Source organism: Grampus griseus, assembly GCF_964374135.1.
Source record: "Grampus griseus genome assembly, chromosome: 11".
Taxonomy (NCBI): domain Eukaryota; kingdom Metazoa; phylum Chordata; class Mammalia; order Artiodactyla; family Delphinidae; genus Grampus; species Grampus griseus.
In genome coordinates this window covers 75,359,952-75,384,318 of record NC_139005.1, presented here as the reverse complement: position 1 = coordinate 75,384,318, position 24,367 = coordinate 75,359,952, and the positions used below count along the sequence as shown (strand labels likewise).

The following is a 24,367-nucleotide window of genomic DNA, read 5'->3' as shown; positions in this document are numbered from 1 at the left end:
TGTTAGTTTCTAGTGTACAGCAAAGTGAATCAGCTATACGTATACATATATCCCTTTTTGGATTTTCTTCCCATTTAGGTCACCACAGAGCACTGAATAGAGTTCCCTGTGCTATACAGTAGGTTCTCAGTTATCTATTTTATAGATAGTATTAATAGTGTATATATATATGTCAAGCCCAACCTCACAATGGGTTTGCTTTAATGTTCAACTAAGAATAGTAATTAAGTTCATATTTCAAGAGAAATTACTAATGCTATTTTGCTCGAGACAGCCCCTTTTCATTTCATTCATTATTGAGAAAAATAACAAAACTAAAAAATATTAAACAATATTAATCTCTTCTTTCATTGTACATTTAATACCCAGGTGACCATTTAAAGGCTCAATGTACCATTGCTTTTTACTGATTTTTTTTTTCCCCTGGGAACCAAAGTTCCAGAAGGGATTTTTCATTTTACTCTGTGTTTCCCTCTGAAGACAATAACATGTATATCCTCAAGCACTTATTATATATTAGATATGCTCTTTTGTGAGCTTTATAGAATTTCACTTTAAATACATAGTATATTCTTTTAAGTTTTATCTTATTGTGGTAAGAACAGTTAACATGAGATCTACCCTCTTGACAACTCTTGTAAAAGTGTACAGTACAGCAGATCTCCCGAGCTTACTCATTTTGCTTAACTGAAACTTTATGCCCATTGATTAGTAACTCCCCATTTCCCCCTACCCCCAGCCTCTGGCAACTACCATTCCACTCTTTTTGATTCTATGAATTTGAGTATTTTAGAAATCTCATATAAGTGGAATCATGCAGTATTTGTCTTTCTGTGACTGACTTATTTCACTTAGCATAATGTCCTCAAGGTTCATCTATGTTGTTTCATATTGCAGAAGTTCCTTCTTTTTCAAGGCTGAATAGAATTCCATTGTATGTACGTACCAGAGTTTCTTTATCCACTCATCTGTTGGTGAACATTAAGGTTTTTTCCATATCTTGGCTATTGTGACTAGTGCTGCAGTGAACACAGAAGTGCTAATATTTCTTTGTAAAAGCTGTTTTACATCTTAACTAATTAAATCTACATGTTAATTTAGTCAGTCTTTTTCTTCCTTTAATGAGATTTAAGGGAGAAAATAGTTTTATACATATAAACAAATATATGTTTACTGGACTCAGACTAAAAGGAATCTTGGGAGATCACCTAGTCCATTGCCCTTTTCCTAAGTTGGCTGATATCTAGAAATCCTTGCAAGAAATTGTTAACTTTTTTCTAAAAAAGTACATATTTTTCATCTCTAAGAACTCACTTGAAATTTGTTCTCCTGTACTTTGCCTTTTTTTTTCTCATTTATTCTTAGGCATTGACCATAGTTACTGCCTTCCTGATTTTCCTTTCATTTTCACTTACTCCTAATAAATATGACATTATTATACATGGGCTGTGACCCTCCATTCTAATGGTGCTTGGCCCTTGAAAATAACTGTTATGCTGCACTTGTCTATACTGCCTGGTTTACATGGTGAAATCACATTTTTCTCAAAGAATTAACTGTGCATGTGACTTCCCCAAGCATCATCCTTTCTATCCCATTCTCCAGCTTAAGGAGATCAGTTAAGGTATAATTTGTCTTGCAGTCCAAGTTGATAAATTTACTACTTCCATTTTGGAAACTGCAAAAGGTACCATGCCTGCAATTGAAATCTGTGGATTTCCTTTTGATATAATCTGACTATAAGAACTAGTTCCTTACATGTAGTTAATAGTATATTCCACCATGATAATAGTTCAAGCTCTCTTTCTTAAGAAATTCTAATGATGTTTCAAGTCCTGCCAAATAAGACGAAGTAACTGTACTGTGCCCCCCCCCCCCCCTCTCTCTCTCTCTCTCTCTCTCTCTCTCTCTCTCTCTCTCTCACACACACACACACACACTCAAAACCAGAAAGAAGTTTTATGACAAACTCCACTGTTCTTCAAAAAGTGAGATTTAGAGAAAGATATCCTACTATTTCTATGAAATTTCCCAAGTAAAACTGTTAACTGGTGAAACTGGAACAGATATTTGCTTTTTCTTTCTTAAAACAATGGAATTTAGTCTTTGGGATTTTCTCCTTCCATGTTAAGAGTTATATAAAGTATACCTGAGATAAATAAACTGTTGGAGACTAGGAATTTAAAAACTGCTACAAAGATGGAGACCTTATTATTCATTGCTTAGTATGTTAAAAGAGCAATCAAGCTTTGTATGAGGTAGGACTGTAGAGCAGTAAGGCTGATTTATAAGTCATGTAGGAAACTTGGTTTCATTACAGATACACACAAAGTAAGATGCTAGAATTCATATCAGATGCAAGCAGTGGGCATTGTTTTCCTCCTGATACTGCATTTACCTGATCATTCACCTTTTACGAATTATAATAGCATCATACTTCCCTCACCCCTCTTGCAAGCCTGACTGAAGCATTATAACGTAGTCTGGATATCAGCATGTATACACTTACCAAGAAATTCCTTCTGGTTCAAATTTGTTGCAGCCATTATTACTCTACGCTGAGGAATTTCCTAGCTTAAATTCTGGAACTTCTTTAAAATGCACATTTTCTTTTAGCTCATCACTAGGTATGTGTTACAAGTTTGAATGAAAGAATACCTTAATCCCCAACGTGTAAAAAGGTGTGCCACTTGTTTTGGGTCCTTAAATTTCCGAGGATTCTGCAGGCAAAGTGAATATGGACATCATCTTGGTTTCCTGACTCTTGGTGAAGCAAGAGATTGCTGCTGTTAATTGTGCAATCCATGTTTTCTGTTAAGAAAGAAAAAATATAGAGAGAGAAGAAAATGTTAAATTTCTCACATATTTGGATTAATATTTTCCTTTGTATTTGTTGACTTGCTCTTTAAAACTGAAGACTGATGAAACATTTGCCTATGTTTCCCATTTTCTTTCTTAAATCGAATATATCATAAATACCTGTAATCACATATGAAAATGCAAATGGATTAGATGAATATGGTATGCAAGCTGGATAAACAATTGTGAGGAATCAAGAAACCATAATAGTCAATGACGACTACTTACAAAGATGAATACTGGGAATATAAGTAGTTTGAAAGCTGAATTTCTTGAATTTCCACTTTGTGTAGAAACAGAAGTTCTTAATCAGTGGCATAACTTGAAAAACAGACTGAGGGAGGAAACTGACTCCTTGAAAATAATGTAGTCTTCCATTAATTGTCTGGCCACATTGCTGCCCTGATGAAAGCCTACCAGGGGAAAGACAAAAATGGAAACTTCTAAGATAAAGAAACCAGAGTCAGATAGGCAGCTGCTCTTCAGCTCCATAGCTGTAAAAACAGTAGCATAGTTTCAAAGGGTGAAAAGAAGACTTGACACAGTTCATTTCTGCAGGAGCCCCTCACTTAAGCTGGCATCATACTGTGTGCATACTGGGGCTTTGGAAATTGATCGGAGCATCTTAAAAATCCAGCACGCAATCCAAAGCAGTTCTTCCCTCATTTCCTACAGACCTCCCAGAAGTCAGAGGCAGCTCTTGAGCTTCTGCCGCAGGAAAAAATGAGGGAGGCTGTGTCCACACTGGGGATGTAAGAAGATGGTCACTTCTGAGGTTTCTGAGCCTGGTATGGTCTAGATATTCATATCCTTCCCCTCCTTCCAACCTCCCCCCTTCCCAAAGCAGGAGAGGAAAATACACAAAACTTTCCATTCACTGTTCCTTAATGAGCTTGGGGTGAGATTTTTTTCCTTAAGTCTGAAGAATCAAAACCTACAAAATTGAAATACATACCTTGATGTTTTCTGTTTGGGCTTGTAATAAGAATGCTGCTATACACTGTTGATAGCTGTTTTCATGTTGTATGAGGAAAGAGTTTCTCAGCCCAAAGACTAGAAAAAGATTAAAGACAAAAAGCCAAAGCATTTAATATGAAATCCAGTTCCTCAATACAAGAACCTGGATTTCTGTTTGTTTATTAATGAGTGTGGGAGGTTTATGTCGATTAAAAAAGAATCTGATTCCAAGACCAAGACTTTACTGCTATGTCCAAAGAGAGACCACTTAAATATGGAAACCTTTTCTTCCTTAGCCAATGACTTCTGGGGCCTGAGGAAATGCATTTATGGCTTAAGTGATGGAAAATGTGTTCCTTCCCAAGGAAAAAGCTTAGCATAATAGGTAGATTTTGTGTGTGTAAAATATAGATAATACAAATATGAAAAATAATACAATCACTGTTTCTTTGACCTCCACCACTCCTTTTAAAAATGTTTTATTTTTGTACTTAAAGGGAAGTCACATCAAAACAACAGTTAAACAAGTTAAGATGTAGCAAAAATACAAAACCACCTGAATGCTTCACAGCAGTCCAAGAAAAGCCAAAAAAATGGACTCAAATAAAATCCAACATCCACCAAATTACGTGAAATGTAAAACAAAACAAAAAATGTTGGCATGGTTTCTGTGTTTGAAAAGAAACAGTCTATTCTGTCATTTCCTAGCTGGTCTCTTAAAGAAATGATAGGAGATACTGGGAGAGCAGATTTTCCTCTTTTTATACAGCTGGAGCTCTTAAAATGAAAGCTTCTTCCTTGAATTATTTATACAGCACCAGGAATAAAATTTTGCAGCCTATACATTCTTTCTACAGTCAATTTATGTTCAGGAACAAACAAAACCAAACCAGGGCTGGCTCTGGGTCAAAACAAGTACTTCAGAGAGGAGGAGGAGAACACTGACTCTTCCTGGATGACCATTAAGCTGATGCTTGCTCACAGTCATTATTTCTGTTCCTTGAAGTTTGTGTTTTGTTTTGTTTTGTTTTGTTTTTGCGGTACACAGGCTCCCGTTGTGGAGCACAGGCTCCGGACATGCAGGCCCAGCGGCCATGGCTCACGGGCCTAGCCGCTCCGCGGCATGTGAGATCTTCCCGGACTGGGGCACGAACCCATGTCCCCTGCATCGGCAGGCGGACTCTCAACCACTGCGCCACCAGGGAAGCCCAGTTTGTGGGTTTAATTCAGACTCACTGAGGCAAGTTGGGCCTCATTTCAGAAACAAAGCAAATGTGAGACTTTTATTTTCTTAACTGCAAGAACTACTTCACTATTACAGATTGTAATAGACTAAACCTCATAATTCCTAAATTCTACCACAACAAAGCCTGTCAAGGTCATGAAATTCTGTCCAGCTTCTCTGGGGTGAGAGGACTTAAACCTATTAAAATGACTTTCTGGAAAAAAGATCTGGCTGTTTTTGTTTTACTCCCTGATTTTTCTCTTTATAAATTCCCTATAGTAAGTGAGGCTTTAAAGATCACGTTGTTGTTCTTGGCTGGATTTCAGATTCCATGTTCCTCAAAATTGTAACTGTAGTTCTCAGTTATTTAAGGTATCCCTCATCTGTTTAGTTTGTAATATGGCTACTAAGGGCTTAATAAACAAAAGGACCTGGTATGGCTAGGCTTAGAAAATAAAATAAGGAGATAATAAATGGTCAGGAATAGCTTTTTTCTCTCTGATGTTCTAATATAATGATTAACAATTAATAGTTGACATTTATTCAGCACCTACTATGTACTAGGCACAGTGCTATGTATTTTTTTCCTTTTTGTGTCATTAACACCACACAGCAACTGTATAAGATAGGTCAACTAACTCCAAATAGCCAAAACAATCTTAAGAAAGAAGAATGGAGCTGGGATCACACTCCCTGACTTCAGACTATACTGCAAAGCTGCAGTAATCAAAACAGTATGGTAGCAGCACAAAAACAGATACAAAGATCAATGGAACAGGATAGAAAGCCCAGAAATAAACCCAAGCACTTATGGTCAATTAACCTACGACAAAGGAGGCAAGAATATACAATGGAGAAAAGACTCTCTCTTCAATAAGTGGTGCTGGGTAAACTGGACAGCTATTGTAAAAGAATGAAATTATAATGTTCTCTAACACCATACACAAAAATAAACTCAAAATGGATTAAAGACCTAAAAGTAAGACCAGATACTATAAAACTCCTAGAGGAAAACATAAGCAGGACACTGACATAAATTGCAGCAACATTTCTTTGGATCCATCTCCTAGAGTAATGAAAACAAAAGCAAAAATAAAAAAAATGGGACCTAATTAAACTTAAAAGGTTTTGAACAGCAAAGGAAACCATAAAACAAAAAGACAACTTACAGAATAGGAGAAAATATTTGCAAATGATGCGACCGACAAGGGATTCATTTCCAAAATATACAAAGAACTTATAAAACAACCCATCAAAAAATGGGCAAAAGACCTAAATAGACATTTCTCCAAAGAAGATACACAGATGGCTACAGGCACATGAAAAGATGCTCAACATCACAAATTATCAGAGAAATGCAAATAAAAACTACAATGAGATACCAGCTCACACTGGTCAGAATGGCCATTATCAAAATATCTACAAATAATAAGCTGGAGAGGGTGTGGAGAAAAGGGAATCCTCTTACACTGTTGGTGGGAATGTAAACTGGTGCAGCCACTATGGAGAACAGTATGGATGTTCATTAAAAAACTAAAAATAGCATTACCATATGATCCAGCAATCCTACTTCTGGGCATATATCTGGAAAAGACAAAAACTATGATTTGAAAAGCTACATGCACCCCCAGTGTTCACAGCAGCACTATTTACAGTAGCCAAGACATGGAAACAACCTAAATGTCCATCGATAGATGAATGGATAAGGATGATGTGGTGTGTGATGTGTGATGCGTGTATGTGTGTATGTGTGTATATATATATACACACATACACACATACACGCATCACACATCACACACACACACACACTGGAATATTGGCCGTAAAAAAGAATGAAATAATGCCATTTACAGCAACATGGATGGACCTACAGATTATCATATAAAGTGAAGTAAGTCTGACAGAGAAATACAAATATCATATGATACCGCTTATATGTGGAATTTAAAAAAGGGATACAAATGAACTTATTTACAAAACAGAAATAGACTCAGACATAGAAAACAAACTTATGGTTACCAAAGGGAAAAGGTGGGGAGGAATAAGTTAGGAATTTAGGATTAATAGGTACACACTACTGTATATAAAATAAACAACAAGGACCTACTGTGTAGCACAGGGAACTAAGTTCAATATCTTGTAATAACCTATAATGGAAAAGAATCTAAAAAAGAATATATATGTATGTATAACTGAATCATTTTGTTGTATACTTGGAACACTGTAAATCCACTATACTTCAATTAAAAAAAAAAAAAAGTCAACTAATTCCCACTTACAAATGAGGGCACAGATTAGGTGAATTTTTCCAAGGTCACACAGCTTGTGAATAATATAGCCAGGATTTGAAACTAGGTCTCTGCCACTCCAAAGCACAATCTCTTCTTTTTTCACACTTTACACTCTCTCACTCTACAGCTATTCTACCTCATGCACTGTGTCTGAACAGTTAAAATAGCCACCAGAGCAATGAGAAAAATATTTAAAAAACAAATGAAATGGTAGTGACAAGTCAAAAAGTAACAAAAGATGGTGGAAGTATGGTTTTTAAAAAGGTATTGATTTTATTTAAAAAGAAAAAGAAAAAGGAATACAGGAGAAAAAACATGCATCTCCTAAGGGAATCCTGTGATGTCAGATTTCCCATAAAGTCCAGTTGGCTGGCAGGGCTGTGGCTGACCTGAGCCCATGCTGCTTCCCTCTCTTGCTTGGGGGATCTGACACCTTCCTCCACTCACACCCATTTATCATGGCAGAATCTTCTAACTATGGCCACTGTAGTAAGAAGGTTGTGCTCCTCTGAGATGCCCCCTTTTAGGCTTGCTCGGGAAAGCTCTCTGGTTTATGCAGACTTTGGCCTGTGACAGTGATTGGTCCGTGCCAAATCTGATCTAAGAGGCCTTAAGGGCTGCCCAGTTGCTTTTCAGCAAATCTTAGTAGACACAGAAAGAATAGACAAAAGAGGCAGAAGGCTCTAGTTCTGGATACAGGTTTCCCCTCATTGGAGCCCTGCTGCTCTTGGGGAGAGAGTTTGCATCCATTCACGAGTTAAACATTTAAATGTACAACTTACATAACTTAATGATGTGAAGTTTTGCTATTATTATTATTCATTGGTGTATTCACTGTGTAATGTGGCTCTGCTGAGTACAAGTAGGTCCCGTGCTAATGACTGGTGCTCTGGGCTTGGCTGCTGGAGTGGGAACTGCAGGACATGGATAGTGCTCCCTCTTTTCCTGCTCCTCCCTTGGGACAGGAAGGCCCTCCACTCCTGCCTGGCTTTGCTGGTCTTCTAGGAGCCTGTACCCAAGACAGAATGATGGATGCTTCCTTCTGAACACTGCTGCCACCCACCCAGTTGTGAGTAGGCCAGAATGTCCTTCAAGTCCCTCCGAGGCCCAGGGCTTTCCTGACAGGATTTATTGATCTTTCATTGCTCTGAGAGCTCCATCTTTGTAACTCCAGGGCACTTACAGAGTGCCTGGTTCACAGGAGACGCTCAGGAAATGCTTGAAAAATAAAAATATACATTTCTGATCTATACACATGATGTATATATGTATGTACATGTACATATTTATATATTTATTTCTGGCATTTTTCTATAGAGCAATTGCAATAAAATATCTTAGGCTTGCATAGCATGTCATGGTTTACCAGTGCTTTAACAACAGCAATAGTACTAAAAATGGTTAACAGAATAACAATCCTAATAATAGCTATCATTTATTGAGTGCTTTACCTGCATTATTTCATTTAATTCTCATGACAGCTCACTGGGGTAGATACTATCCTGATTTTACCAAGATGAATCTGTGGCTTAGAAAATTTAAGTACCTTCACACAGGGTCACACAGCTAGCAAGTGGCAGAGCTGGGTCATCCAAACATTGGAAGCAAGTCCAATACTCTTTCCGTAAGTAGCCTGTAGAGTGAGTGATATTTAGCTACACAGGAACCCAGTATTATCTTTCATGAAGATTTAAATTAGATTCATGTCCTGTTACCAAAAAAGGCCAACATAAAACTCTGGGAAAGCAAACAGATGAGCTGAATGATGAAAATAGACACATACCTGACATGTGGAGTGGATCGAGACCTCTGACAACCAATCTGTCTAGTGGAATGGGCTGATCGAGTACCATACATGAACCACCTTCTTTGATTGCTGTTTGTAGCTCAGGAATAAGTGAAGGGCACATTAAACCCGGGTCTGAGCCTCCAAGTTTCTAAAATTAAGGAGAAAAATAATGCAATAAGTAGGAAGTAAATATTGATGCACATACTTCAGGTACATCCTTAAGCAAACTGATTTTTAGAAACAATTGCTTGAAATACAGCTTACTATTCTTTCTGGGTCTCGAAAAGCATTTCCCAAAGTACACAGTGATTTAAAGCATAGTGTTTCTGATCCCCAAGTTTAATTACCTGAATAAATAACAGGGTAATTTCATAGCTGGGAAACATTTAAATCATTATCACATCAATGGGAAGATCTTCATTTACAGTAGTATCCCTCTATGGTACTGAGTTAAATGAACAAGAAAGAGAAGCCTCATGTTGGCCAACTCTGTCCATGGGCTCTTATACTAAAATCTAAATAAATAAATTCCATGCTCTATGATTTGTAAATAACTTAAATTGTTTTGAATATATAAAATACTGAATTTTTTAAAAAAGGGTGTCAGAGATTGGGATGTACGTGAAGTAATTTCTGCATTAAATAGTGAAGAGAAATTTAAAACAGATAACATTCCTTATTTCTTCTTCCAAAAAAAAAATGAAACCTGGTGTCTTCTCCGGGTGGTTCTCTCAGATTTAGCAGACGGAAGAATTTAAAGAGGAATTTTAAACAGATAACATTACTTATTTTGGAATCAAGTTGTGAAGCATGAAACCAGAACATTATCTTATAATATGGCCAATAATGGGCTGCCACTATTTCATGGGCTCTGAGTTGTGCCATCATGTAAAGAGAAGGTAAGCTGTGCTTAACGTCAGGTTTTAGAAGGGGACAGAGATTTTTCAGAGCTTGCCTGTCAGACATGCTAGCCTGGGTAGCTGAAAATAAGAGGCCATCCAACTTTCAAAACTGTGACTTAGTATTCTCCAACACCCATTCCCCCCTCAACCACTGATCAACTATGCACGGATTAATGGGTGTCTATTTTATTGCTTAAAGACACTTAAATTATTTAGCTCAACTAACCAACATGCCATCTAAAAGCTTAGGTTATTAAAAGATCTGAGAGATCTAGTCTCATAATCTTACATCTGTGTAAGGCTAGTCGTTTAGTAAAGAAGTCAGTGGGTTAGAACAACATTAGTTATCTCCGACAGCCAAAAACATACTGCAGATCCTCTTCCCATCTCTAAGGGCAGGTGTCTGAGGGCTGTAGAGGAGGCCTCTTCCTGAAAGCACTCACACACACCAGTCAGGGAAACTGTGAAATGGGACATTAGATAGAAAGCCTTTGGTGGACCATGAGACCCATGGCTTGACGGGGAGTAACAACAGTAATGGTAACCATTAATACTTAAGGGAGAAATCCCTATTCTTAGAAGGGATTTTGTGGCTCTAGCCCCTGGTGACTCGTTTTTTTCCTGTGATGCCAACTGTACGTTTGTTTGGCTTCTGCAGTTCTTAATTATAGGCAGACACTGAGAGACCAGGGCTCCTTCCCACCTGCAGCCCCCAAAGCATTATTTCTCAGGAAGAACATGAGAAGGGGTGGTGGATATCACCTCAGCACTTGGCAGCAGACGGTTTAGAGAGGCCCCCTGCTCTGGCAGCTTTTGTTGTGATAGTCAATTTGGATGAGGAAAAGGCGGATATGGACAAAAGTATCTTAATTTTATTTGCTGAGGCAGGTCAGGCATAAAGTCCTGTGGCTTCTGGGACTCTCCTCGAAAGTATACAGACTAAGTCATTCTAAAAATATACACACCCTTTGACATCCTTAAGAAATGGGACTTGCTTTTGTTACTGTTTTCAGTCCAGCACTCTACGATGGAAAAAGCCAGTATTTTAAAATGCCTCCATTTTTTAGAGGGTAAAGTCCGATCTGATGTATAAGAAACTTTTCTCTTTTTAACTCAACTTATTCAGAAATATTTCTAAACTCATTTAGCAGAATTATTTAGAGACAACAGCATTTTACCTTTTTGTTGCGCTTAGTTTTCGTAACTAAGAGGAAATCATCAAAGAGAAACAGATAAACATCTAGGAATCTTGTGCTTTCTGAGGAAAGAAAGAAGATGAAATTGGGGCTGGAAAGAGTAAGCAGAGTTTTTTTTTCTCTTTCTTTTTAAATCAAAGAATCCCTTAGAAAACAACACAGGCCGGGGATCAGGGCACACGAGGCTTGCAGCTCAGGGGGCTACAATCACGTGGGTCAGAAAACTGCATTATGGTTGAACTGATTTCTCCCCAAGGCAGGGACTTGATGTGAGCCCACCCTTCCAACTTTAAAGACATTGTATTTGTGAGGCATTTCATGTGGATCTAAGGTTACCTGGATGATATCTGTCGTGGTTTCAGCTAAGCCTAGGACACATCTATTGACTAACAGAACTCGAGCATTTTGGCCTCTTGACTCATCTGTGTGGTCATTGGCAAAGGTATACATTACCAGAAAAAAAGGCACTTTGTCATAGCTGTGGACTGAATTGCATCTCCCCCAAATTCTATGTGGAAGCCCTACCCCCTCCCCACTGTGTATTTGGAATAAGGAAATAATTAAGATTAAATGAAAGCTTAAGGGAGGACCCCTGATCTGACAGGGTGAATGTCATCCCCAGAGCATGCTCTCTCCCTCTCTCTCTCTCTGCCACGTGTGGACACTGAGAAAGCTGGAAAGAAAGCTTTCACCAGAAACGGAATCAGCTGGCAACTCGACTTGAACTTCCAGCCTCCAGAACTGTGAGAAATAAATGTCTGTTGTTTAAGCCACCCAGTCTGTGATATTTTGTTATGGCAGCCCTAGCTGATTAAGACAGTCACTAAAACAATTTGTTTCTTAAGTTTTACAATGTGTCTATACAAGCGTTAAATAATCTTCATGAAGCTTTATATTTAAAAATATATTTCTGATATCACTTTTGATAATAACTGAAGGCAAACAGGCTTTTCTACTTTTCCCTAAGAAGGGGATACTCGTAGAAGAGAAATAAAATATTAGAATGAGATATCCCCCTCTCAATTTAACTCTACCCCTTAGAAATTAGAAAAAGAAATGGTTAGTGAAGTCAGAAAGAGAAAAACAAATATCGTATATTAACGCATATATGTGGAACCTAGGAAAACGGTACAGATGAACCAGTTTGCAGGACAGAAATTGAGACACAGATGTAGAGAACAAACGTACGGTCACCAAGGGGGGAAAGTGGCAGGGCGCTGGTGGTAGTGGTTGGATGAATTGGGAGATTGGGATTGACATATATACACTAATATGTATAAAATTGATAACTAATAAGAACCTGCTGTATAAAATAATAAATAAAATTTTAAAATTAAAAAAATAAAATTAAAATTTTTTAAATTAAAAATTTAATTTTTAATTTAAAATTAATCTGACAAAGGTTACCCTTTCTAAAAGTTCCCAAAATAGTAATTTATATTAGCATACCAGAAAAAAAAAGAAATGGTTAAATTTAAATGATTTTAGAGGAACAGGCAGTCCTTGAGGGGGATGTGACAGGCACTTAAAGTACAAGAAAAATCAGTAAATATTTTTTATTATTCTAGTTTATTTATATTTTTCTAGAAGTTCTTTCTCATATACATTTACCTGTGGAAACAAGACATCTAAGGTTAAATTAATAAATAAAATATCTGGGATTCATTTTTAGTCTAAGTTTAGAGGAAAGATACTTTCTGTATTTACATAGAAGAGAAATTAGATATTTTATTCAATCTTGAATTGTCCTTGAATAGTTTTTTTTTAAGGTTTTCCATCACTACTAGAAACTCCTTTTTGCAAACTGGGCTGCAGCAAAGACTGCTGGTTGTCCCTTAAAAACCATTCTTCCCTTCTTTTGTAGTAATAACATTTCCAAGTTTTAGTGGGTAGACGCTCACTGTGAATAAATACTACATCTCCCAGCTTTCCTTGTAGCTAAATATGACCAAGTGACTAAATTCTGACCAATGGAATATGAGCTAGAACATAGGCACACTGGTGACTCATCTTGGGGCCACAGAAGAAAGCAGTCTCTAGGATGGCAGAGCAAAAGGACATAAGAAACCCAGATCCCTTGTGGCTTCATGGAGTAAAGCTGTCATATAGCTCAGAATTTTACATGCGAGATAAATAAACCGGTCTGTCTCCAAGAGCTGGCTTAATATCCTAACTAACACATAGGGTGAGGAATGGGGCTAGACCTTTAAGACCTGTTAAATACTGCTTTCCTCACCCTCTGCCACTCCTATCTGATTAGGTGAATGATCATTGTCAAAATGAAATAGCTTTGTTTTCTCCTTCTAACTTCAAGTATTTTAACAAACAGGTATGAGCATCTTCTATGTCCTAGACTTCATTCTAGGAAATGATGATTATTTTAGCTACCGTTTATTAAGGCCCTTGTTTTCCACCAAGCAGTCAACAAATACTGAGCACCTCCTATGCATCGATGATTAAGACAAAATCTCTCCTTCAAAGAGCTTTAATTATAGTGAGAGCAGATACATAATAAACAGAAACAAGATTTAAGATAAATTCAAGAACTGATAGTGCTAAAGTAAATATGGGATTATGAAAAAGGACGACTAAGGAGGAAGACTGTAGGCATAAAGTTAGAGTATTCACATTTATTATCCCAGGAGTTTCAAGCTATGTGCCACACAACCAGATCTGAGACTTACAAACGTGTGCAGTTCTAACTCGATTAGGTCTTTATTTTTTCTCAAAGAGTCTGGCCTGTGGGGTTTTCATCACACTGCTAGAGAACAGAGTAGCGTCACTGACTTATTCTAGTTCTGCAGCAGCTTGAACAACGTGTGTTCTCTAGGTGCTACAGCTGCTGTGCCATCCTATTTGTCTGAACGTTACCTCTTTTTCTATTTAGAAATACCAGTCTGTGGGGAGTAATGCATTTGTGAAGGGCGTGCTGGCATGAATTCCAGTGGGAAGCTGGTTATGCTCCAGAAGTTACAAAAACTTGGACCTTCTGGGAATGAGAAAATGCACTTAATTTCAACACTACAGTTTTTAAGGCTAGAAGAAATTTGAAACATATTAAGCGGTAGATACCATCGTCATGGTTATCACTATCACCATCATCATCATCAACATTTACAGAAGAGATTAAGAGAATTTAAACAATTTCCCCAAAGCCCACAGTTGGGGCTAGACCCCCTAATTCTTGGTCCAATGCTTTTTCCATTCAAAATGATGTCCTGTTTCTTTTAACACTGTTACCCCCACCGACACCATATCTCTATGCCAACTCCGAGCCAAAGTCCCAGTGACTTTAAACTTGATTTGACACTGCTATACGACACACCCCTCTCTGATGAAATCTGACTAACAGCATGTGCTGTCAGACAGGAGCCTGGTGTTAGTAATGGTTACGTAGGTCATCCCCATTCTACCACATCTGACTCTACAAGAAACTTTTCCTGAAAAGTTGGGTTGAACCATAACGACTCCTTCTTAGGCCAGTCTCCCACCCATGCTTCCATGACAAGCACCCCCATCCCACTTGGTATGTGAATACACATCTGACACGGCTTTTCACCAAGAGATTTTTCATGGTCATGTTCATCCAGCCTCTACATGGCCTCCCATCACGTCCACACCTGAACGCTAAAACGGACTCCCTGACCCACTCCCTCCGCCACCCTCAGGGTCATCTACCAACCTTTCAGGTAGATAGATAAGCACACTTGAAGGCCTTCGACTCATTTCCTCTTCATTTTATCAATCATAAAGCTCTCCTATTTTTGCCTTTGAAATAGCTCTCACATTTATCCTTTTTGATCCACGCCCATTTCTAGCATTTTAGGATAGGCTGGTGGGTCTCACAGTTGGGAATTTGGTAGATAGAGGGAAGAGGGGAAATAAAATCTCTGATGATTCCAGGTGGAGGCCAGTTTTGCAGGGACAGGCACAGGATTGTACACAGAACTGTGTCTTGCTTCATGACTTTTGGTTTTGGTTGGATCTGACTTTGTCACAATGATATAATTAGTTTTGAAATTGTAAAAGAAAGGGTAAGATTGTTATCTTTCCAAACGAAAGTGGGAGGGGAGTGGTCTACAGGTGGAGAATGGTTGAGAAACACAGGCCCAGGCTCTTCCCACCCCATCCTGCGTCACTGTGACGCTCTCAGGCTGGCCTCTCTGCTTTGGTCTCCTCTTCTAGCCATTTTGGGCATTGCTTCCCATAGCTCTTTCTCCAGCACCCTTTTAAGCCTCTCATGTCCCCGAGCGCTCAGTGGCTTCCTGTTGCCTGCAGTGTCCTGGCTGGGTCCCTCTGGCTTTCAGGGCAGTGGCTATGGTTCTGGAAGCCTGCTAGGGTGAGGCAGCCTGGCCTGGGTCTGGATGCTGCCATTAGCTTGCCAAGGGACCCTGAACATGACAGACAACCTCCCCGAGTCTCCCCTGTGACATGGGATGAAATGTAACTTCTCTGCATAAGTCACTGGAAGGAAAACACGCATGAAAAAGCCCTTGGATGTAAAAAGCTGGGCATGTCTATCTTTCGAGTTGGCAGTTGCCTGCGGGGGTTATGTCCCAAGCTGACATCTGGCGCTATCCCTAAAAGAGAGCAGGTTCTCAACAGGTGTGTACTGAATAAGGAATTACTGCCTGGCACCCCCCAAAAGATCTCAGGCAACCTCACATCCCACAGGGCTTCACACACTGCAGGTGCTCAATCAAGATTTTGTGAAGAAATGAATCAATGAATGAATGCAAATCTCATTTCAGTCGGGTAGCCCTTTCTGATAATATTTACTGAGCCCTGACTCTCTCTCTGCCAATGGTTCTTTCAAGTGCTTATACATCCATTAGCTCATTTAATCCTCACACCAAAGAGGGGACACTGCAGCATGGGGGGATTGCTGTTAAGTGGCCCCAGGTTACACAGGCAGCAAAGGCTGAGCTGGGAAGGGAAGCTGGCAGGCAGCCTCGGGGATCTCCCTCCTAACCACGCTGCCTTGAGCCTATTCTCTCAAGTGGCTTCTGCCTCCAAGCCTTTTCTCTTGCTGTGCTTTTCATCTGGGATGTCCTCCCTCCTGTCCTTTCACTGAACTACACCCTTCTATCCCCCCGAAGCCCGCCTCCAGTCCCATGGACCACATGAAGCCTTTCCTGGGTACTCCAGCATCAGACTCTCTTCTGGACTTAGACTGCAGGTCTGCTCATTATGGCAGCGCTTCCCAACTAGAGGGAAAGGATTATCCAGAATAGTGACTTTTCTATCCTCCAGTGGTACCTACACAATGCAACGTGTGTTACATAATAGGTTCTCAGTCAACACTGAGAGTATGATTGCCCAGCTCACTGGAGGAGTAAAATGAGGGTGGTAACAGCTGACATTGAGTGGTTACTATATTCCAGACCTTGAGCTAAGCTCTTCACATATGTTACTTCACTTTAACATCCAGCTTATAAGACAGGTATCGTTATCCTATTTTACAGAGAGAAAATGGAGGGCGTGTGGCTAGTTACGTCGTGGTTTGATCAAGCTGGAGTCTGTGTGACTCCATAGGAGCTCTCTGATTCACATCTTCCATTGCCTTGGCCATACGGAAATACAATTCTTGCCACCCTTCAATAAGCAACAGTTGGACAAGTCACAAGGTAGCAAAGATGTTGGGTTTGTAAAGGAAGCAGTTATTTACCTGCAAGAGTTAATTTTCCTTCATAGAGAAGGTGTCTGTTGGTTGCTGACAGGATGTTTTCTGCCATGTGTTCTTTAAAAACGTGTTTCAGGCACTGGCAAAACAAGGGAGGAAATCAAAGAGATGTTGTTAGTGATTGGAGGACAGCATATTCTAGAAGCTGGGGCAATGTACTCTGCCTAGAAAGTTCCTGACATTTGGAAATGCCAGTAAATGCACATGGGAATGGGAAAGAATGGGAAAGAATGGGAAAAATGCTAAGAAGGACCAGTTCAGGAATGGCATGAGGAGGTCAGCCTCCCCACACACAATGTCATGTGGATGAAGGCTTTACTTCTTGCTAGATTTTTAATTCTAGTGGGCAGCTGGGGACTTTGTAAGACTAGTATACTTCCACTTGAATGCCAAACGTTTAGAAAGGGACATAGGTTCTAATTGATCCTTTCTGTACCTCTGGAATGAAAAACCTTTTCTCTCTATCCCAAAGTGGAGGCCACACTATAATCTCCTGTAGATGTCTGCATTTTTGAAAACTGTCAAGCCACTCCACTTTTCCTTCAAGATCCCCTGAAAGACAAGACACATCCAGTATCTGTTTAAATGCATGAGGCATTACAGCATAAAATTTAACCAAGATCCGCAGGAATCATTTAGAGATATTGACCGCCCCTGGAGCCAAACCATATCTTAGGTTCATTTAACATATTTCTTGCTGTTTAAATGCCTTAGAAAAACTCACTAATTTGAAATCAGCCTCTTGCAGAGAAAAATGAAGCTGAACTAATTTAACTCAGTAAGTTGGAAATGTATTGTGCATTTTTATTTCAATAATACTAACAGTTCCCTTAGTAGCTTTCTCATATTCCCTACATCACACAGCTTGTGATTACAGGAAGGAAAAAAAAATCAGACTAACAAGGACAAACATATCCTTTTGTCTTAATCATAAAACATATATTCACTTTATGGTAAGGTTGATTATTTCTTTTGGTAAGAACTCATTTTCTCTTTGAAGGTCTATATTAATTTTCCAATGTTTTTTAATAACATATTGCTATTGAGGTTTTGAAATGATTTTTGAAAACATGGAGGGCAAGTCGTAGACCCACAGAATCACATGGTTAGGGAATCCTTGAGAATTCTCCATCTCTAAGCTTTAAAGGAAGGCCACAGGGATCTCTTTCCCCAACAATGAGAATTCATTTTATTGAGAAATTCCTAGAAGAGATGTTATCTCCCTCACAAACTTACCAAAATGAGTAATAATCTGCAAAATTACTTTAAAAGTTTAAAAAAGTCTGTCTTTAACTAAATTTTTTGTCTTAATCACTTGATAAGCTGAATTCTAGTTCCTTGGGTTATTTTAGAATTGCAACAAAAAATTTTTAAAAAGGAAAGAAACTCCTAAGTGAATGGTCATTTTATTTTTAAACATGCAAAAGAAAAAGAAATATGTCATTTCTGTACAGCTGATAATCATCATTTTGAATTGTTCCGTTTTGATGCTCCCCAGGAAATCTTGGTTTATGGACATATACCACGAACTTCTTTATTTGAATTTGATTATACAGAGCTACCCAAATAAACTTAAGTCATCACAGGGCTTTCTCTTTTCCTATTCCCAAATTTCGGGTCTAAAGATTGCAGTTGGCATTATATTTAGATTGGCCCTAGACTTCAGTGACCTAAAAAAAATGACGGATGGTAATTTATTCTCCGGAAAGGCTTCCCATGCTGTTTACTCCCATTTGCTTTGTGTGTGGATTCAGTATGGATGTTAAAAACAAAGTGGCTTCATCATCTGGGAAGTAGAACTTTTCCTGCCTGAACTCACATCTGAAAGCCTTGGAGACGGGGCCACGTCCTGCGTGAACTTGGAGTTAAGAGTTCTCATAGGGTTCGCCAGGATGTGACTGGAGCCCATTGTTTTGAGCGTGTTTGATTTACAATGCAAACTCGAACTGGAATCCACATTTCGGAAAGCCATGACCTCAAGGCAATGGAATTACCTCCTAGGATGGAAGCCCAAATGGTTCCCAGGAGCCAGAGGGTCCCCCAACTCTTTGATTAAAGCTGACACTGGAGCTCTGGGTCACTCATCTCAGGGACTTACAGATTGACTTTTCCACCTTTTCCTTGATGGAGTAGATCATGATTTTCTCCGTAGAGTCTGTACTCCTTTTCCAGATGCTCTTCAGCAACAAGGGGTATCGAGTCAGCCTGTGTAGTGGGGCCACTAGGAGCTCAGGTAGGTGAAGGCATCTGCACTGTTCATTGTCCTCACACCACTGGGGAAGGCAAAAGCAGGTGGATCAGAACATCACTTCTCCTGTCAAGACACTGAGAAGTCCGGACACAAGAAACCCTTAGAGATTTCACTCAGTAATGACATGACACACCTGTGAGCTTGCTAGGAAAATTTATAAGCCATGGACTAGACTTTGCTTTTGAAAATTCCATATTAAATTGTCTTAGCAAGCATCTATCTACCAGTACTAAATTCAGGGTCTGAAATGGGTTTTTTCAATGTGCTTAAGAAGTATTATTGAATATTACTGACTGAAACATTGCTGCTTTCCAATTAAAGAAATGAAAGAATCTTCCTTCAGATATCTTGCCTTCCCAGCAATGGTGATGAAGGACGAGGTCATCAGCACCACCTATAACACCACCCCCTCAATCCTCCTAAATGGGGAAACTGATGTCAAGATTTGAATGCACAGGAAAAGTTTGAATTTGGTTAAATCCCCTAGAAATTGCATACTCCATCAGTGGCCGTGTAAGATGTATTAATACACATATTTCAGGCTTGTTTACCCTTGTCACTGAAGAGTTTAGTTTTGCCCCTTGCCTTCTCCTTTTCCCTGGCCCTTGGGGGAGATTTCTGGTTTTGCCAACTGCTCCCACTCTTGCTGCAATGCAGTTAGGAGAACTGAGAGTTAACACTACACAGGTAGACAGGAAAAGGAAGGATTTTTGCTTCGTGGGTCAGTTCCTTGACTCCTTTGCTGGAGGGAATCAGGATAATGAAGAGAAAATGAAAATAGAAGTTGAGGACGCTAAATTGTTCTACATGATACAGAAAAGAGAGGAGAGGGAAAAAGACGTAGACAATTGTCAATAGGGAGAGTTTGTTCAAAGAGGCAGTTGCCAGGAGTACACACAATGGGGAATACATGAAAGGAAACTTTAGTAAGTATTGCTATGGGTGATACATTGGATCTCCATAAACGGTATTTTGAGAAATGCAAGCAACATGAGAATAGCTCCTCCATTTGTTTCATCTGCTGGACTGTTTCTTTGAATGTGACACCGTTTGACCCTGAGGGGTCCCAGCCTTTGTGCAGGTGACACATGACGCCTGAAGCCAGCTCTGTGGCTACTGCACACACAGGTACATCGAGAAGTATTATTAAGAGTGTGTTCACTTCCTCTTCTCTCCTCCCACCTGCTCACACCATTCTGGTCCTGAGTTCAGCTCTAAATGGATCCTGCTCTCACACTAAATATTTTTCTTGCTGCGGGCTCTCGCCTCTTCCCTCTTTCATGCTCACTTCAGGCCCAGGTTAAGTCCTGACCCTCATGACCCAGACCCTCAAGACCAACCTCAGGTAGGTCAAGGTACAGTCGGTTCTACTATCTGTAGGTTCTGCATTCTGAAATTCAACGAACTGTGAACTGAAAATATTTGGGGAAAAAAATTCCAGAAAGTTCCAAAAAGCCTGAATTTGCGGCACAGCAGCAACCATTTACGTAGCATTTCCACTGTATTTACAATATTTACATAGAACTTACCTTGTGTTAGGTATTATGAGTAATCTAGAGATGATTTAAAGCATACGGGAGGATGTGTATTGGTCATATGCAAATACTATACCATCTTATATACGGGACTTGAGCATCCTCGGACTTTGGTATCTGTTGGGGTTCTGGAACCAATACCCTGTGGATACAAAGGGACGACTGTGCACTGCGGAAGGCTCCCTCTGCTTTCCCAAAGATATCGTCATACATCTTTATGCCCAGGTGTCAGCCCTTGCATTTCAGAGAGGTCGGTACAATTGGCTCAAACCTCCAACAAGTCCAAAACTCTCTTAGATATTTATAAAGAGATATTCCAATGGCTTCTTCTGGCCCCTGGGCTCCTGTTTGTACACATTCTGTTTCTTCGCTGAACAGCATGGGCCAAATGCCACACTTAGCCCTTTGGTAGGTTTCCTGTGTCGGTTTCCACTGTAAACCCATTCATGCCAAACATTTTATGAGTGTATGTGTTTATTTTACTGAAGATTTCAGATCATGGGTAGGGCTCACAGCCCACAGTCACCACCCACCACCCCATTTTGCTGGCTCCATTCTCTTCTTTGAAAGGAGAGAGCTCTCTCTCTCTCTTTCCTCTCCACCTTTCCCCTTTTTCTCCCCTAGCCTCGTGCTTTGCAATTTGTCCTGGTCTTTCAAAGCCTGACCATGTCCCTGGAGGGTCGTGCCCTCCTACGCTAGCAGCTTTATCACATTTCTTTTAAAAACATCCGGGACTCTTCCTTACAGGAGTTCTGCCGGGAGTGATCTTTCCCACCTCCCCCCCTACAGATGCCAGGTCAGAAAGGTGCATGGAGGATGGAGCTCTAGGGGCCAGGCTTCAAGGCGGAGGGACCAGCCCCCTGTCTCTGCACCTCAGATTCTTCTTTAAAATGGGGGACGGCACTAGATGACTTCCCCTCAACCAGCTCAAAATGGCAGTGATTCTCATTGGGGTTGGAAGGGATGAAGGGAGCAGGGACTGCAGACGTGGAAAGGCTGGAAGTGGGGAGGAGTGGAAAGAGGAGGTGTGGAGAGGCTGTAGTCTGTGGCCTTAGTGGCTGATTTCCATGCTGAGTCACTAGCAGCAGCATTCCAGCACTACCTGCTGGTCCTTGTGGGAGGCTGGGGAGTTCCAGTAACTGATTTCTCAGCAGCAGTTAGGGATTCCCTCAAAACACACAACCCTGAGCCAGTGCTCCAAATTTCCATGTTGTAGGGAACAGCTCTGGCTGCCAGTACCCACCGGTGTTCAGGGTAAATATAAAAACACCTAATCCCCCCCACATATCAATCAGAAAAGAAACACCAGTGGTAAATAATTCAGACAAAGATCCAGGCAGAGATACTGGAAGCTTTTAGTGTTTTGGAAGGTCTCAGAAGAGCAAAAAAAAAGATATTTGATGATTCTAAAAGTAAAACTATAGGTTTTTTTTTCATCTCTCTATTGGCTTTACTTTTCAGAAACATTAGGGAAAGAAAAAAAATTCTCTGTCATGAGAGATTGGACATAAAAGTCCTTTTCGTGGATGGGTCTAGATCAATGGACTCTGCGTCAGTTTTATAATAAATAAATTTATAGGTGGGAGATCAAGATGGCGGAATAGAAGGACATGGAGCTCAATGACGCCCACAAATACATCAAAAATACATCTATAAGTGGAACAACTCTCACAGAACACCTACTGAATGCTGGCAGAAGACCTCATACAGCCAACACTGCAAGAAAGATCACCGTGTAACCAGGTAGGACAAAAGAAAAGAAAAAGAAAGCAGGATGGGACCTGAACCCCTGGGAGGGAGCTGTGAAAGAGGAAAGGCTCCCTCACCCTGGGAACTCCCTTCACTGGCTGGGAGATCAGCTGGGACAGAAAGGGAGCTTCAGAGGCTCAGAGGAGAGTGCGGCAACCAGCTTACAGCTGGCAGGAGAGAGAGACACCAGCACACCTGGTCCTGGCCACCTTGCTGCACTCCCCAGCCCAAGACATGTGTCTCCTGGTATGAGTGGAGGCTGGGTGCTGAAACTTGGGCTTCAGTGGACAGAGCTGGGGAGAGGACTGGGGGTGGCTCTGTGGAGAAGCTGGAGGGGCTGGAGTGTGGCCTGGGCTGCAACTGGGGCTGTGTGCAGGATGAAGCCTGGGTCCACCAAAGCAGCCCCACTGTTAACAAGCCCTTGAAGGGAGGAGTGGGGCCCCGCCGGAGCAGCCTCACCCGCACAGGGCTCGAAGTGGGCAGGGCTCCGCCTCTACGAATTCTGTGCCAATGGATCGGCGCTGGTGGCCTTGTGAGCACAGCACCTGAGGGACATCCAGCCTGACTGCCTGCATTCCCGTGGCTGAGGAGGACCTGAGGGCAGTGCCAGCAATGGTGTACGTTCTGAGCACGCACAATGGGTGACAGATGACACCACAGATCGCACTTGCCGGTGGACAGCTCCTGAGGAGGAATACTCAGTGACTCCCAGTGGGAGTGCTCCAGTACTGCCTACCTCACACCACAGCTCAGAAACAGACATGGGGGCTTCCACCCCAACAACTGGGAAGCAGACCCTGTCCCAACAAGGCTGTGACAAGCACAGAGCAAAGAGGAGGCCCCACTCAACTTCCAGCGCAGGCTCTGGTCACCACAGAAACAATAAGACCCCCTATCAGGGGGATAACAACCAGCATACATGGAGGAAAGACATGGCAGGCATCCATACTAACAACAGCCCTTGCACCAAAAATGAGAGACTCGCATAGACTACAAAGGGAGGCTTCCACGTAAAAACAGCCCTTCAAGACCACAGTAGATAACTGTTTCTCCTAAATAAATGGAGTCAAAGAAATATAAGCAAAACAAAGAAGCAGAGGAGAGTCATTGACAGGAAGACACTGGATCTCACCAAAAAAGATACCCCACATCCAAAGAAAGGAGAAGCCACAATGAGGTGGTAGGAGGGGCACAATCACAATGAAATCAAATCCCATAACTGCTGGGTGGGTGACTCACAAACTGGAGAACACTTATACCACAGAAGTCCACCCACTGGAGTGAAGGTTCTGAGCCCCACGTCAGGCTTCCCAACCAGGGGGTCCAGCAATGGGAGGAGGAATTCCTAGAGAATCAGACTTTGAAGGCTAGCAGGATTTGATTGCAAGATTTGGACAGGACTGGGGGAAACAGAGACTCCACGCTTGGAAGGCACACACAAAGTAGTGTGCGCACTGGGACCCAGGGGAAGGAGCAGTGACCCCACAGGAGACTGAACCAGACCTACCTGCTAGTGTTGGAGGGTCTCCTGCAGAGGCGGGGGGTGGCTGTGTCTCACCGTGAGGATAAGGACACTGGCAGCAGAAGTTCTGGGAAGCACTCCTTGGCGCGAGACTTCCCAGAGTCTGCCATCAGCCCCACCAGAGAGCCCAGGTAGGCTCCAGTGTTGGGTCACCTCAGGCCAACAACCAACAGGGAGAGTACCCAGCCCCACCCATCAGCAGTCAAACGGATTAAAGTTTTACTGAGCTCTGCCCACCAGAGCAACAGTCAGCTCTACCTACCACCAGTCCCTCCCATCAGGAAACTTACACAAGCCTCATAGATAGCCTCACCAGAGGGCAGACGGCAGAAGCAAGAAGAACTACAATCCTGCAGCCTGGGGAACAAAAACCACATACACAGAAAGACAAGGTGAAAAGGCAGA

The 24,367-nt window shown here is 41.0% G+C and overlaps 2 protein-coding genes across 2 annotated transcripts in view; one reads left to right on the top strand and one right to left on the bottom strand.

Annotated features, from left to right (window-relative positions):
- Nucleotides 1-114, top strand: part of EEA1 (early endosome antigen 1) — a 131,667-nt gene extending 131,553 nt beyond the window's left edge. Inside the window, exon 31 of the transcript XR_014297490.1 lies at nucleotides 79-114. The gene's annotated coding sequence lies outside the window, so the exon portion shown is untranslated. The remainder of the gene's footprint in view (nucleotides 1-78) is intronic.
- Nucleotides 115-2,703: 2,589 nt separating this feature from the next.
- PLEKHG7 (pleckstrin homology and RhoGEF domain containing G7) overlaps nucleotides 2,704-24,367 on the bottom strand; it is a gene marked incomplete at both ends in the record, with an annotated part of 82,315 nt that continues 60,651 nt past the window's right edge. The window contains 7 exon segments of the mRNA XM_082666178.1: nucleotides 2,704-2,811; nucleotides 3,815-3,912; nucleotides 9,119-9,272; nucleotides 11,205-11,284; nucleotides 16,891-16,984; nucleotides 17,342-17,457; nucleotides 19,004-19,178. Coding sequence (XP_082522304.1) covers nucleotides 2,704-2,811; nucleotides 3,815-3,912; nucleotides 9,119-9,272; nucleotides 11,205-11,284; nucleotides 16,891-16,984; nucleotides 17,342-17,457; nucleotides 19,004-19,178 — 825 coding nt within the window.